The sequence below is a fragment of the Aspergillus luchuensis genome, chromosome 1, assembly GCF_016861625.1.
Source record: "Aspergillus luchuensis IFO 4308 DNA, chromosome 1, nearly complete sequence".
NCBI classification, from domain to species: domain Eukaryota; kingdom Fungi; phylum Ascomycota; class Eurotiomycetes; order Eurotiales; family Aspergillaceae; genus Aspergillus; species Aspergillus luchuensis.
The window spans coordinates 1,693,068-1,708,513 of NC_054849.1; the positions used below are offsets into that span (position 1 = coordinate 1,693,068).

The 15,446-nt window shown below is 51.0% G+C and overlaps 5 protein-coding genes across 5 annotated transcripts; 3 read left to right on the plus strand and 2 right to left on the minus strand.

Moving 5' to 3' along the window:
* Positions 1–483: 483 nt before the first annotated feature.
* Positions 484–1,640, plus strand: GET3 (ArsA family ATPase; the record flags this gene model as incomplete). Its single annotated transcript, XM_041688823.1, has 3 exons — positions 484–870; positions 942–1,531; positions 1,592–1,640. 3 exons carry the CDS (start codon positions 484–486, stop codon positions 1,638–1,640), a joined length of 1,026 nt encoding a protein of 341 aa, XP_041537305.1.
* A 4,029-nt stretch (positions 1,641–5,669) lies between these two features.
* Positions 5,670–7,159, minus strand: INT6 (eukaryotic translation initiation factor 3 subunit E; the record flags this gene model as incomplete). The annotated part of the gene is made up of 3 exons (XM_041688834.1): positions 5,670–5,688; positions 5,758–5,952; positions 6,015–7,159. 3 exons carry the CDS (start codon positions 7,157–7,159, stop codon positions 5,670–5,672), a joined length of 1,359 nt encoding a protein of 452 aa, XP_041537306.1.
* Positions 7,160–7,455: 296 nt separating this feature from the next.
* Positions 7,456–8,405, plus strand: AKAW2_10587S (mitochondrial 54S ribosomal protein mL49; the record flags this gene model as incomplete). The annotated part of the gene is made up of 3 exons (XM_041688845.1): positions 7,456–7,783; positions 7,918–8,294; positions 8,355–8,405. The coding sequence occupies 3 exons, from the start codon at positions 7,456–7,458 to the stop codon at positions 8,403–8,405; spliced, it is 756 nt and encodes a 251-aa protein (XP_041537307.1).
* A 1,307-nt stretch (positions 8,406–9,712) lies between these two features.
* AKAW2_10588A (putative ARID/BRIGHT domain protein (SWI1)) lies at positions 9,713–12,658 on the minus strand (the record flags this gene model as incomplete). The annotated part of the gene is made up of 1 exon (XM_041688856.1): positions 9,713–12,658. The coding sequence occupies one exon, from the start codon at positions 12,656–12,658 to the stop codon at positions 9,713–9,715; it is 2,946 nt and encodes a 981-aa protein (XP_041537308.1).
* A 1,949-nt stretch (positions 12,659–14,607) lies between these two features.
* AKAW2_10590S (sugar O-acetyltransferase) lies at positions 14,608–15,390 on the plus strand (the record flags this gene model as incomplete). Its single annotated transcript, XM_041688867.1, has 3 exons — positions 14,608–14,768; positions 14,826–15,225; positions 15,286–15,390. 3 exons carry the CDS (start codon positions 14,608–14,610, stop codon positions 15,388–15,390), a joined length of 666 nt encoding a protein of 221 aa, XP_041537309.1.
* Positions 15,391–15,446: the final 56 nt, after the last annotated feature.

The following is a 15,446-nucleotide window of genomic DNA, read 5'->3' on the forward strand; positions in this document are numbered from 1 at the left end:
AAGCGACGAAGAGCCGCCGGCTCGATTAGATTTACATAGATAGCTACTAACTAATCAAGATTATCTCAGAGAAGTGAGGCATTATGTCACTTTATTGACGGGTGGGGTCGCCTCAGGCAGAGAATGATGGCATCCGCACGTGCGTGTTGCACCGGCTCGAATGGAAACGCTTTTCTTTGGCGCTACACATGATTCACTAAACTAAGTGATTGTACCTGAATCTTCAGCACCTTGCTACCGCGCTCATCTGGACCTGAATAGGCCCGTTTCACGCCAGTGCTCGGGTGACTCTATCTTACCGAGAACGTTCTCGAACTTGTCTAACCGCCACTACTGAAAGTTTTGGGCCTCTGCGGGGAACCGATACGTGGTAAGTCCAAGCTTCAATATCGCGACACTGCCTCTTTGACAAGGAAGCTCACTCTATCGCGCCCTCCTCAGACATCGAATCGATTCCAATAATCATCTCAACGAGTTTTCAACATGTCATCCGCCGTTGTGCACAGCGACGACCTCATGGAGCCCACGCTCCAGTCGGTGGTGAATCAGAAGACCTTGCGCTGGATCTTTGTCGGCGGTAAAGGAGGTGTCGGCAAGACTACGACTTCCTGCTCTCTTGCAATTCAGCTTGCTAAAGTTCGCAAATCTGTCCTCCTCATCTCCACCGACCCCGCGCACAACCTTAGCGATGCCTTCGGTCAGAAGTTCGGAAAGGAGGCCCGGCTGGTTGATGGATACTCGAACTTGAGCGCTATGGAGATCGACCCTAACGGCAGTATTCAAGATCTCCTGGCTAGTGGTGAAGGCCAGGGCGACGACCCTCTGTCTGGTATGGGTGTTGGTGGAATGATGCAGGATCTTGCGTTCAGTGTACGTGACGCACCAGTGCTGCTGACCAGCAGAATAACATTGCTCTCGTGAAAGATGGCTGATTGTAGCAGATCCCCGGTGTTGATGAAGCTATGTCTTTTGCCGAAGTCCTGAAGCAGGTCAAGTCGCTGTCCTACGAAGTTATTGTGTTTGACACTGCGCCGACCGGTCACACCCTCCGCTTCCTCCAGTTCCCTACTGTCCTAGAGAAGGCTCTCGCCAAGCTGTCGCAGCTGTCCTCTCAGTTTGGTCCCATGCTGAACTCGATCCTTGGTTCTCGTGGTGGTCTGCCCGGCGGTCAAAACATCGATGAATTGTTGCAGAAGATGGAGTCTCTGAGGGAGACTATCAGCGAGGTCAACTCGCAGTTCAAGGACGCTGATCTGACTACCTTCGTCTGTGTTTGCATTGCGGAATTCTTGTCCCTCTACGAAACCGAGCGCATGATCCAGGAGCTCACAAGTTACAACATCGATACCCATGCCATTGTGGTCAACCAGCTCCTGTTCCCCAAGCAAAGCAGTGAGTGCGAACAATGTAATGCACGGAGGAAGATGCAGAAGAAGTACTTGGAGCAGATTGAAGAGTTGTATGAAGACTTCAACGTGGTTAGGATGCCATTGCTGGTTGAGGAAGTCAGAGGCAAGGAGAAGCTTGAGAAGTAAGTCGACCCCCAGATATCCGGTTGTGAGAAGCATCAGGATGGCTAACCAGTCCACAGATTCAGCGACATGCTTGTGAACCCGTATGTACCCCCGGAGGGCAACTGAGGCGGATTAGCGGAGAGTTTTCAATTCAAGATTTGCTGCGAACGTTGTTTATTTGGACGAGTCATGAAAAGAGTATAGACTATAATATACGAAGCGAGAAGATGCAAGCGTGAAGATGCATTCATTGGAAAATTGTCAATCTAGCCATCCTGAACCGTGTTGAATGAGTTTGATTAGCTCAATGCTCCCCTTCTGTGCCTTCCTTTCCATCACACCTGACTTTGCTTCTCTAATTCTCCGAACGCCTCACTGTCGCCTTGTCGAGGTTCCCACTAGCTACCTCTGCAGATCTTCAGGGATGAGATTGTGACCAGGGCTAGATCATTTGTGGGTCTTCCGCCTCAGGACAGGGACACTGTCAAGCAATCACCTTCCTCCTGTCCACTTGCAAGCTTGATTTCTCGATCCTCAGCCGCCTTTTTCTTTCACCTGCCCCGGCGTAGCCCCAAGATCGCAGCTTCTGCTTCGGTCACAATCCGCTATTAAGAAACCCGGGAGTAAGTTAGCGAGCTTATTTCCTGATGTATTCATCATCGTTCCTTGATCTAGGAAGTTCTAACACTTTTCTTCAGCCTCACCTTCAGTCCCTTGCCGAATAAAACCTGCAGTCACTATAAGAGGACAAATAAAAGCAACGATCTGAGGCAGGGATGAAGCTGCCCAGTTCGTGGATATTGCGACACCATTGGAGAACACAGGGCCTTCCCTGTCCACAGGCAAACGGTGGGAGAGGTAGGCATCTGCGCTTCGAATATCTAAGGCTTGGTGAGTGAGGTGAAGCCTCACCCCCAGCTAACTATTCAGCTGAATACCAATTGGTTTGCCATGTCGCATCGCTTTCTCTTTATCTGGGCCCACAATAATCGATGGCTAGGCTGGGTCTAGCCTCATACGATTCTGTGAGCCATACCAGGTGTACAGCTTTATTTACCCCCTTTATTGGCTGTCACAACAGTGGCAGTCACTTTCCGGCGCTTGTTAGGCTTGATGAGTGACTGAAAAAGAGGAAGCCGGAGCCCTGTTGAGGAGGACATGGTCAGCTAGACTGGCTCATGCAAGCGTGGCTGACTACCAAATCAGATTCGCCCAAGCCCTGATGCAGGTGACCCCTAGCTAAGGCTAAAGGCCACAGATATCGCCGCGAAGATTGGCTATACAGGAAGGGGACAATGGATCTCCGGGTCTAATTCCATGTAGGATCGTGTCCCTGCCCATTCTGTCTTCAACGATCGTCAAGCTTAGCTCGGCCCAGCAAGGACAGTATCAACGGTCTGAGACGAACTCCGAGGCATAAATTTCTGTGCTACGATTTTTCGTGGGTACAGGCTACATGGTCAATCATGCCACGACGCTTAGATGCTCCCTTTAGATGATGCATCTCTAGTCTAGACCTCGGAATCTGCGACAATAAGTGACAACTATGCTGTATCCACCCGATATACAGATAACACCGACTACAGCCCCGATAAACTTTGCAGAGCGATTACAGGTCAAATTAAGGACCCCGGAAATAAAAACAAGAAGTAATCGGGCCGAACACTATGACTCAAGCTGCCGCTGAGAGCCGCGGGCACAAACAGTCCGGTCGGCTAAGTGGGATACAGTATGGCATGGCCTCATAGATCTGCGAACAACCCGGTCTGTATAAATGGCTCCAGGCTCATGCAGGTGTCACCGGCTATGAGGACGTCTGGACTCGAGACGCAAGAAATTCCGAAATGTACGAAACCATTTTGGGGCTGCAAGATCTAGGGGAGTCGCCAATAAACTTCGAGCAAGCATACTAGCTGCATCCGAAACGCTCGGTCCATGGAGCCACGGCATCACACATACAGACTCTACTACATACCTACATCTCCGACCACTTCAGTGGTGCATGTTCACCGCAGGAATAGCCAAGCTGTGGAAATACAGAGGCACGCGAGAAGGTGGGCGCAATATCCTTCGATTTGCGGAAATTATCAGTCTTCCCTTGGGGGGTGCCCAAGCCTCACTTTTACCGACGCAAAGGGGTTGGATGAAAGAGTGAGGCGAGTTTTCCCCGGAATCGGACGTGAGCAGCAGGCCTTGCAGCCGTTCCATTTTGCTCGCAAAAGAGTCTATGTAAAAAGCCACATTCGCAAAGGCGCAGTCTTGACTGGAAGAAAATTCGCTGGGCCGATGGCGGGCATGCTGATCAGCATCCTAAGTGATGGAGCCCACTATGTACAGTCACATTGCCCTAGGGCATTCCGACACCTTTGAGAGAGACATCCACATCGAACCCACCGAGGCGTGACGAATGAATCTTATGTCCGTTTGTTATCTTCTTCTTCCTTTTTCCTTGCATGACCAGAAACCCGAAGCTAGCTATATATATGGGGTCCCTAGAAGAGAGTTCCAGTTCCAATCGAATGGTCGTCATGATCGAAAGTAGTCCACTCTATTCAATTCAAAATCTAGTATACAACACAAACACAGCACTACATCACTCACACTCACTACATCCCTCACACTACTTACTCCCCTATACTTAACTGAACTTACTACAACCTCACGGAGATGTCTCAAGTACAACAATACTGGCTCCCAGGATACGGACTGTCCCGTCATATAGTCTTAGGCCACATACAATATTTTCTAGGGCCAACAGCCAGCGTCAGGCCATATTCATACCAGGTAGAGACAATATACCACAGCCACATACACAAAACACCTAGAACCAAACACACTCTTCTAACACATGAACCGAACAACCTCCAGGGACGCGACGGCTACCTAATAGTCGGTGTACCACTTACAAGAGTGCGTCCCTAACTCCCCCTACTCCTCGTTTCCCTTCCCCCCTTCCCCCCTTCCCCCACCAACCAAACTAAATATGAATCAATAGGAACAAATCGACGACCTAGCAACTATGTCCCGAGAATACGAACGTCAAGAATCCCTCCGAATGGCAGGTGACTCAGCCAGCCCCACCGCCGCCGCCACTTTCGGCAGACACGAACCCTATATCAATGAGATTGTACCCGTCAGGAGTTCGGGGAGGAGAAGTAGGGCACCACCACCACCGCTGTCATCATCATCATCATCAACGTCGCAGATGATGGATTATGAACCGAGACGGAGTCGATGAAGTGGGTTGGATGGAACATGAGAGAGAAAAGAGGGGGGAGGAAGGGATGGGTTGTCCTCTTTTTATGATAATGGTTTAATGCTGGTTTTCTTGGGTCTTTCTGGTAGCGGGGATATTTGTGGTTTGATTTTTTTACTACTAGTTGTTGGTTCAGTTCTACAGATACCTTTTGTTACTACTATATGGGAGTGGTAATTGTTTTGGGGTTGCGAGGGAAGAGTGGGAAGGGGATGATGAATTTCCCTGGGGATAGGGTTTGAGGACCACGGCTCTATATTATCTACCTCAACCCATAATGCAGCCCGTCTCGTTGAGTGAGTTAATGATAATTGAATTCCATCATCTCTATAGATCATTCGTAACAGCATAGCTCGATCACACGTAACCAAGCGACGGCGTCTTATTCGGACGAGAAAACACAACCCCAATAAGACAGAAGTGTGCAAAGGACTTGCTCTCACTTTTAAGGAAACTCCCCCGGTCCTGCTTCTTCTCTTTCTTCCTTCCTTTTTTTCATCCTCTGGTCGACCCAAAAATAAAAGTCCAGATATAGTTGGATAGAATTTTTGACGGTACTTCGTTCTTCTTTTTAAGGGAGTCATCACACACACCAAAATCCCGAAGGGTGTCAAACATCATAAAGAGATACACAGGGGGGAAATAAACGATATAGTGGGTGGAAAGTGGGACACGAAACGTAAATAGAAAAGGGGAAATAAGATAGAGAGATAAAAAAGAGAAAAAGGAATAGTGGACCACCTGAACGCCAGCCTGATGCCACTCTGCTTGGTCCCATCATTTCAGGAAGTCCGCACTGCGGCGGAAGATACTACTAACATGAACAGAACCATGAAGAGAACGGTAAAAGGACGAAAGTTTCTTGTTTCGGTATAATTTCAAGAAGTGGGGGGTGTCATTTATTTCGCAACGGCAGCACTATATGATTATCCTGGCGTTAGTGACAAGCAATAGAGATGGGTCGATTGGAAAGGGTATTAGACGAACCTCAGAACTTGCGTGCGGAAGAAAGCACCCTTGGTCTTCTCAATGACCTGCTGGTACACAGACTGCGGGGGGTGGTTCATGATCACAGTGCCCTCCTTGTAGTCGATCTTGGCGTCGACACGAGTGTCGCGGATCAGGTTGACGATCCACTTCTCACCCTCATCCTGGTTCAGACCCAGACGGGTAGACAGGTCCCTGGAGATATTGGTTAGCACGGTTACGCTCTGGATGTATGTCCTTCGCGTTGGGTAACATACTTGATGTCAATCCGCTGGTGGATCTTGCAGTAGCTCTCGGAGATCAGGTGACGGGCAGCCTCAACGAAGGCATCGGCAGCCGAGACGAGGAAGAAGTCGCTCCGCAACACATCCTCAGCCTCACCCAGCTTCTTCTGGGCCTCCTCGAAATCGAAGTCAACGTACAGCGCCTTGACGAAATCGGTGATGGGGTCGGAGTATTCGTAGCCCTCCTGGCGAACAACGCGGATCAGGTCCTTCAGCTGCTTCTGGTAGACGTTGCTGTTCTTGTGGGCACGGTTGCGGTTGGTGATGACGGCGGCGGCGAGGTAGCGCAGGATCCAGGGGCAGCTGGTCTGGATGGTGTTGATGTAGGCGGGGGAGAAGAAAAGGTCGGTAAGGACATCGCGAGCCGGGTCGTAGTTGAAGAAGGGGAAGAGAGACCAGTGGATCAACCAGGAGCGGTTCTGGAGCTGACCCAGAGGGTTGTTGAAGAGACGGGTCTCGATGGAGTCCTTGACCTTCTGAACCTCCTCCATAGCACCATCCCAGCTGGTCGTCAGAATCTCCGAGGCGAGCTTACCCCATGTGGCGGAGGCAACCTTGTCGTTGTCGGTGGAGAGGACACGGAACTGGTACAGCAGCTCAGCAGCATTGCCGTAGCTACCGCAGCTGTACTGGAAACGACCATAGTCGAAAAGGCTGTTGACCATATCGGCGGTGACACCGTGCTCCTCCTCGAGGAACTTCAAGTTGGCGACCTTGTCGCTGCGCAGGTTGCCGACGACATCCTCATCCTGCAGCAGCTCGGTGATCTTGGCGCTCTGCTCCTGGTAGTGTTGCAACTTGGCGAGAACCTCCTCTCTCTTCTTGACGAACTCGTCGGGGATGGTGTCGGAGTCGTTAATTTCCTTCCACAGGTTGGCAACATAGTCGGTCATGTTGGTGTGCTTCAACAGCTCGTACTTGGCGCGGATCATCTCCTTGTCATCTTCCTGGGAGCCGGAGCTGAACTCGAGGAGAGGGAAGACCAGATGGCGGTCGAGGTAGGGGATCAACTTGGGCAGCAGGTCATACTGGTTGGCGATCTCTTCAGCGGTCTTGGGCGGGTGGGCGGCAGCACCGCTGAGAAGGGTCTCAGCGGAAGGAGGAACGTTGGCTGCCATGGTGGGAGATATAGCAGCAGTAGCAGCGGGGGAGCGGAATAAATTGGGGGGGTGGTGGAGGAGGAGGGGGGAGGGGGGAAAAAGAGGGGAGGGAGAAAAAGGACAAAAACAGAAGAGAGGAAGCGATTCACGAACGGAGAGCCTCTCACAATGAGCAGCGGCAGACTTCAAAGTCAGTGTGCGGCGGCTTTTGCGCTGGCGAAAATGTGGGCGAAGGGCTGCTGGGCGCGCTATTCCCTTCTGGGCCTAGCGGAAGGTCTCCGCGCCGAAGCAAGAAATCATCGCTTCATTTCTGCATGTCGTATGTTCGTTCTCTCGCGCTCTCCGGCCCTCATCTTGTCCCCTTCTCCTCCCCTCTCCCTCTTTTAAACTCCCTTCTGGGTTGTTCTTCGATTCCCCGGCTGCTAGGAATCGTTCAGGCTGTTTCCGTTGCCTCCCCCTTGACCTCCCCCTTACCAACCCCGATGGCATCCTTCATGCAGTCTCTGCCGGTCTGCTCGGCTTCTCGCAAGCAGTCAACCGCTGTTCCCTTCTATCTGCACAAAGCTTCACAGTCCAGAGTCTCGTCAGGGACGCGTAGCTCCTTCTCCTCGCTATGTTCTTCCGCTAGATTGACCCCCTCTCGTATGTCGCGACCCTTTCCGTCCGTTCCACCCACGGCCTATCCCATCGGGATAGTAAGCGTGGCTGTTCCTGGGCAGCAAATTCCCGAAGGGTATCTAAAAGGATCCGTTGAGCTTTTCCTGACTTGCTCTTAGAACTCACTTCTCGTCACTCCTCCCAAATTATCTCCCAGCCCCAGGTTGCCGCCCAGCAATGTCGGACTTTCCTCGTTCAACTCAAGCGGCAATCTCAGACCCTCAAGGAAACCCCGGTATCGCAACCGCCGCCCAACCTGCAACTCACAAACCTCCCTTATTTCATCCGTCGCACAGCCTCCAACCAACTTCCCGTATATCTCGTCACTAAGGCCGGCGGTACCAAGCAACAAACCAAGCTCCAGAAGACTGAAGGCGATTTGGATGCCCTGAGGAACGATCTGGCGCAGTACCTGGGACTGGAGTCGGGTGACCCCCGCGCTCCCAAGAGCCCAGATGTGACCATTAACCGTCTTAACGGTCACATCATTGTCAAAGTATGTCCTATACGATCCTCCATTTGATCATGACCGAGCTAATCTGGTTGCTTCACTTAGGGCTGGCGCAAACCCGAGATCCTGAAATTCCTTCAGGAACGCAACTTCTAAGCAAAACGACAAGAGTAGGAACCGGAGTCGTCCCTGGATCCCTTTCACTCCTCTTTTACTTTCAATCCTACGTCGGCACCAACTCATTGAACCCATTGATACTGCCACATACACACACTTGTCTATTGTCACGCCTAGCACAGGAAGCGATGGGGGTCCAGGGACAGGACGAAACCACACACTGCAGACTTGGTAACAAGAAGAAGACTAAAAAAGGGCCGAACCAGAACGACGGGATGAAAAGAAAATAAGCAGTGCATATCTGCAATGGTCAGGGATGATCGATATACTTTGGTTATAATGTCCCCCCCATGACCCCATTTTCCTTTTTTCCAAATTTCCCTCTACTTACTTTATTCCTCACTTTGTATTACTTTTCTCTCTCCTACTAGTGCTGGTGTTCCTGTCATAACTCCCTTATTTCTGCGGGGCTTCTGTTTTTCTGGCTGCTGTATGTATGTATGTATACTGGCGTGATCTCTACCTTTTCTATTTTCGCTTTTGTTCTATCTCTCAAGTCTACGGCGAACTGCTGCGGGTTCGGTACATGATTACTATCTATTCATCCGAAAGTGGTCTTATCTCCTCTTCCCTTCTATCTACTAGCTCGTAGTAGTAGTATCAGTGGATATAACGTCTTCCGCCATTTTACTCCATCCATCTTCTACTTCCTCAAGAGAACTAGCGGTATCCTCACTAGCAGCTGATCTCTTGATCATACTACAAGTCATACTACAATCATACTACACGTCATACGATTACACAGGAGATGCCGATACAGGGGTACTACACAGCAACATGCCAGAACTTACCGCCAACTAGCCAACCTAGTAGCCTACGAACTGTTCCTAATTTGGAAAGGCAAAGCTCAGACCAAGAGCGTACTATCAACCAGAATCGGTCGGTCCACTTCAGTTAATGAACCATGATACAGTAGAGTTACCCATTTAGACATCATGCATGATTTTTTTTGTCGCCCGAGGGTATTGAACATTGTACAGCGGTAAAGCACAGAGATACACATTGTCACGCCTCTCTCGATTAAAGAAAAAAAGGTTCTTCCCACCGGCGCCTAACACACGAGATCGAGTAAGAGAGTAAAAAAGAGAAAAAAAAGAAAAAAGGGAGAAAACGGAGATGTAGATAGTTGTTTACTCAAAGGTTGGAAGTAGAAGACATGACAGAAGCAAACATCAACAAGGCATGTTCTAAGCGTGGCCCAAACATGAAACCTTCGGGTTAACCAGCGCGCTAGAAATGATCTCAGGGAAAAAAAAGACCCTAACCGTTCCAGAAAGTTACCGCATTCATTCCGCTAGTCGTGCATAAGTTATCAATTGCCGTACCACACCAGGATCTATGTTAGGCATCAACAGTGCGCCAAGCAAGCTTTCTTTCCTTGGGATGATTCCCGACGGGAACCGTAACGTGGCGTTGGAATCAGCAAGCTTTGACTTCTCAGCTAGTCGACGCAGAATTGCCAGACCCCGATTGATTATGGAGCTGTAAGCAGCAGCCTCCGCTTCGGCTTGACCCCTTGCGGCATGGGATTGGCGGGAGTTGGTGCTCGGTGGAGGAACTCGTTCTGTGCTCAGGAGGCATGAGAGTCGCAGTAGATGAATGGCAAACCCGTCGGTCGACTCCAGCCATGACTTGGCAATAGGTCCATCCGCGAAGCCTGAAAGGATGTCCGCTGCCAATAGGCCTTGCATGAGGAAAACTTTCCGAGCATCCGCTATAGCCAAGGGTTTCCGCGGTTGATCAGGGACCGGGCAAATGGCAAGACCAAAGGCACGGGTCAGCAACTCTTGCTGGATCGAGGCACCATCGCCAGAAAAGATTGCTCTGAAGAATGTCCGGTTGGGCTCATCCCGTGCCAAAAGCTTGGCCAGGCTATCAACCGCTGCCGGTGTGTACTTATGAATAGCGGGGTTGTATGAATTGAACATAATGCCCTCCGAGCTCATAGGACCTGGGAATGGTGCAAAAGCAAGAAGGAAATGCAGAAGACAAAGTGCTTCTTCCTTGCTTGGTAACTGAATGGTGTGAGCCACGTTGCTGAGGTAAGTGACTGTGTCCTTCATGAAATCCAATGTGTTTTGATGTGTTCTCAGTAGCATATTGCGAGTGCCGAGGTAACGAATGATAGTCGACATGAATTGAACAACCGGAGGAGTAGACAGCATTCCAAAGTTCGACTCGATAAACGAAAAATTGCGTAGTATGGTTGTAATGCAGATGAGCCGGTCGACGGCACGGTCTAGTTCGTAGTCGAGGCTGCCGAATTCTGGTACATCCGCCAAAGATGTCCACTCCGATTGACATCCACGAGTCACTTCTTCATATGAGGATAGAAGCATCATATCAGACACTTCTGCAGCATGCTCCGCGAGAAACTCTGCCTGGTCCTCGGCGCATTCTATTAAGCTCTCCACCAGATCGTCGCAATTATCTAACGATATTTGAATCGCCGGCTCTGAAGATATGGATGTAAGCGTATCCAAGGCCATGCGCATTTCAGCATGGATCCCGGATTTGATGCTCATTGTGAGAGCGTGGATATCAATTACACCCAGCTCAGCAAAACTGGGGACATTAGGCTTCAGCCGAGAAATATCCTCCCCGATCTGATACATTTCATCAATGGCTATAGGTCCATGGAAACTGCTTTCTGGCAAGACGATGGGCTTGTAAGGATCCTCAATTTGGTGCTTCAATGGCTGATCCGACTGGTCCAGCTGTTCTGAGGGCTTCACGGGGACTGGGCCTGGGGCTTTACCCGGCTGCGCAGGCGATTGACTCGGTAATTGGCCAGTGGGATCATTTGGCGTTGCTGGAGGTTGTGACTGGCGGGAAATACTGAGACGGTGCTGATTTTGCGGTTTGCCCTGAGTTTTGACAGGTGTAGGCGTCGCGAAACCATTCGAAGCGTTATGTTGTACGCTACTCGATACAGACGCGGGACTTGGCGAAGGGTGTCCCATCTGCTGCGCATTGTCATACCCCTGGCCCGGTTTAATGGCTGGAGACTGGAAATGCATGGCAGATGGATCACTAGGCTGGCGTGGCACCGCGGTTTGCTGCATCTGCTCCGCAAATTGCTTCTGCTGGGTGCTGAGGAAGGCCTGCTCGTACGCAGCTAGGTTCCGCTGATAATGCTCCCTAAGCTCCTGCATGGCCATCGGCAGCTGCATCGGGGGGAACTGCAGTTGCTGTGCAATGACATGCCACATATTCGCAGCCGTTATCTTCTTTGATCCTCCGAGCTTCATGACCGTAGCATAAAGCTGGACCAGGTTAATCGGGCGACCGCAAACAACGGGACTAGGATCGAGGGGAAGGTTGCGCGACATCATGAACTTCTGCAGTGACCTCATGAACCCTTCCGGATTAGGCGGTTTTGCCATAGTCTGTTGCATCTGCCTGATGGCGGCCATTTGTTGAGGATTGGCCATCGCGTTCATCCCAGCTGCCACGGGTCGCCCGGCCATGGCCGGATTCATCGCCATTGGACGACCCTGGTTTTGCATCTGCATGGCATGCATTCGCTGCTGTTGCTGCTGGGCAGCTATGGCCTGCTGATACCCCTGAGGCATACCACCATAATGTGCTTGCATCGGCGCCTGCACAGCGGCAGTAGTCATTGCAGGCGCGGGCGGGAACTGGGGCGCCATGGCCTGAGGGTACGGTTGATTGGGCATAAATGAGCTGTTTTGCGGCGTGTTCACCCGACTCGGATGATCGGACTGTGACGGAGACATGTGGGAGCCTACTTGAGGGCCGGCTGGGGAGAACGGGCTGGGCGAAGCTGTTCCCATACGTTGTACACCATGTTGGTCAAATTCCTGCATAATCGGAGATTGGGTGACGTTCGGAGAAGCTCCTTGCTGGAGGTGCTGATACGGAGTGGGATGCGGAGGATATTGAGGTGCGCCATTTGCAGCTCCTTGGTACCCTGGGAATGGCACCTGGTGAGGAGTCTGAGACCGGGATGCCGCGATAGCCCCGGGAGCCTGTCGAGGCGACATCGACATGGCATCCTCCGGTCGCGGCCTTTTTGACGGAATCACCTGGTTCGGGTTGTGGAAGCCAGGGGAGGCATTTCGCGGTACGCCATTGAACATGCGCTGGAACTGGGTAGGGTCGGGAGTAGGAGAGGTATGGAGGAATGCCGCAGAAGGATCAATGGTCGCTTGGTGAAAAGCACCATTGTCATGGTTCGGAAGGTTCGAGGGGTCGGCCCAGGCATTCATGTCGAGTGGTTTTACCAACCCATCTGTAAGGTAACCAGAGCTGTCAGAAAAATGACACGAGCACCAAGGTCATCATCGATACGCGACCGATAAGGACAGTAGTGTTACAATCATCACGAGCTTGTTTTTTAGGGGTAAATGACACAATCTCCCAGGTGTGTAAGGTGGAAGAGGGTCTAGACGCGTCAGGTGAGGAAGCTCGCGCTGTCGCTCTGCGACACGAAGCAGCGACCACACACCACACCGAGGACAGCCACCCCAACGTGTAGACGGGGGAAAGACGGGGGGTAAATGGGATAACCTGGGGTGGGTGGATTGATGTTTTCTCAAAAAGGGAAATTGTAAGGGACAGGCAGGATGTACATACCGACAAGGCTGGACAACTAAAAATGCCGACTCACAAGCGGATGGAGGCCGGTCCCGAATAGCAGTGGTTGGAAGGCCGGAGAGAGAGATTGCGAGGAGATCGAGCAGGTCACGGGACCATGGAAGGTCGCTGGTACCGCAAAAAGGGCAGAAAATCAAGTGAGGATTCGCAGCGGCGTTGCGAGCGGCACTGAGTGGCAGAAGACCGATCAGCAAATCGCAAGGCGACCTGGGAAGTATGGGGGTTTCAAAGTGGATTTGCGAAAAATGACAAACAACAGGCTGCAGAAATTAAAATGATCAAAAGCAGAATGATGGATCAGCCATAGAAGGGCCTGTAACCCATGGAAGATAGGGACCACCAGCGATGGCTTTGGGGGCAACGTGCGCGGTACTCCCGAGGAATGGGAGGGTAAAGGGTGGCCAGCACTTTACTTAGTGCGTGGCCACAGTTGTGTGAGGCGTGTGGAAGGCAAATCCAATGACTGGGAGACAAGCGGGTGGGGGGAATGGGATCAATAGTCAGGAATGACAGGCGTACCTGGACTTAAAGCTCCGTAAAGATATGGTACACTGCAGTACCTGAAAATCTGGTATTTTATTCGAGCCGATTAATTTTGGATTTCTAGATTCCTTTTTGTTTCCAAAGGGAAGGGAGGGGGCGTCTCCTTCTGGAAAGGTGGAGAGGCACACGGGGTTGGGAAAGGCAGGAATGGGGACGGGCGTGGAGTGATCAGAGGCGCGCCTCACGAGTCGAGAATCGGATTCAGCCAGACGGGACAAGGGAACAAAAACGATAGGCAAGTTCGGATGGGCCTGGCGTAAGGGTTTCCAGTAAGTTTTATCTTACCGGTAGTACGTAGCAGCAGCAGCAAGCAGCAGGAGCAGGAGCACAGGTCGGTAGCAGTCGGGCAGCGGGTAAAAGGGGTGAGCCAATATAGTAGGCGGACCCTGGTGGCAGATTATTAGTTAGTAATAACTAATGACCATGTAGGGTCGTGTATTACGTCATCAGTGGCAGCCTTGGATCCTGCCTGATCCCTGGTTCTAGATCGTATAACTACATATTACTATCATACCATTATTTGGGATGCAGAAACTATACATGCATCATCTGTCAGTTGTACTACATTGAAAGGGCCTTGCATTGTCTCAGAAATCATCTGGTCTCGGATACCGTAGCCATGGAATTTGTATAGCATGCTGTCTCCTTACTATCCAACTTCGATGACACAATATAGCATGCATTGATCCCACAATCCTAAACCGTAATTGTAGCTCGGCCGCTTATGCATGGTGAAAGAGCGATATTAAATCGTAATCTTCTCCAGCAAAATTCAGTCTTATAGTAGTTCAGGCTCGGCGTACCCACAAGCTGGCCAACGTAAATCGCACCGGCCGAGGCATAACCTGCCTAATTCGGAAGTATTCCCAACCGCCCAGGTGATTCGCATTGGATAATGAATGGCCACAGGATGAACTGCTTTAGTCTGCTCACAAATACTATATAATGGAACTACTATCGCTCGCCAGCCTCTACATCTCTAATATCACATATTCTCCCAGCAATTTACATTAGAGCCATGACGACATCGGAGGAATGGCAGAAGATGCTCAATGGTGAGCTCTACAATGCTTGGGATGCAGACCTTCAGGCCAATCGACAACGCTGCAAAGAAGCATGCGACAGATTCAATCAGGCTGGCCAAGTCACTCGGCGTCGCAAGGTGGAGCTTTGGCGGGAGTAAGATCTTCTACCGGCTTTTGGGAACGCTCTTCAAACTGACCTCCTGATGTACAGCATCCTAGGTGATACGCGCCCTCTGCCTCCAGTCCACCCCAATTTCCAGGAGGATGAGAAGCTTTTCGAAGATACAGACCCCTTTGTGGAGCCTCCCATATCGGTAGATCACGGCTTGAACTTCAAAGTCGGCAAGAAAACCTTTCTGAACTTCAACCTTCTTGTCCTGGACACATGTCTCGTGAAGATTGGTGAAAGGGTGCTTACCGGTCCCAATCTTTGTATCTACGGGGCTACCCATCCCCTAGACCCGGCTGTGCGACGGGGTATAGAGGGCCCAGAAGCCGGCAAGGAAGTGCATATCGAAGACGATGTCTGGATAGGAGGCAGTGTAATCATCTTAGCCGGAGTTACTATCGGACGAGGAAGTACGGTGGGGGCTGGCTCTGTGGTGACAAGGGTATGTCATGCCATATTCTGGCTATTATGTCTCTGAACGCATCGGTTAACCTAATTGCAGAGAGTTCCTCCCTTCCATTTTGTTGCCGTAAACCCAGCACGCATCATTCGCCGGGTCGAAACGAGCATGGATCCCGATCAGCGCAAAGCAAGTCAGCCCGAGTGATGCAATAATCTTTACAATATGTCATTATTCGCGATCTACTTCTATATAGACAATCA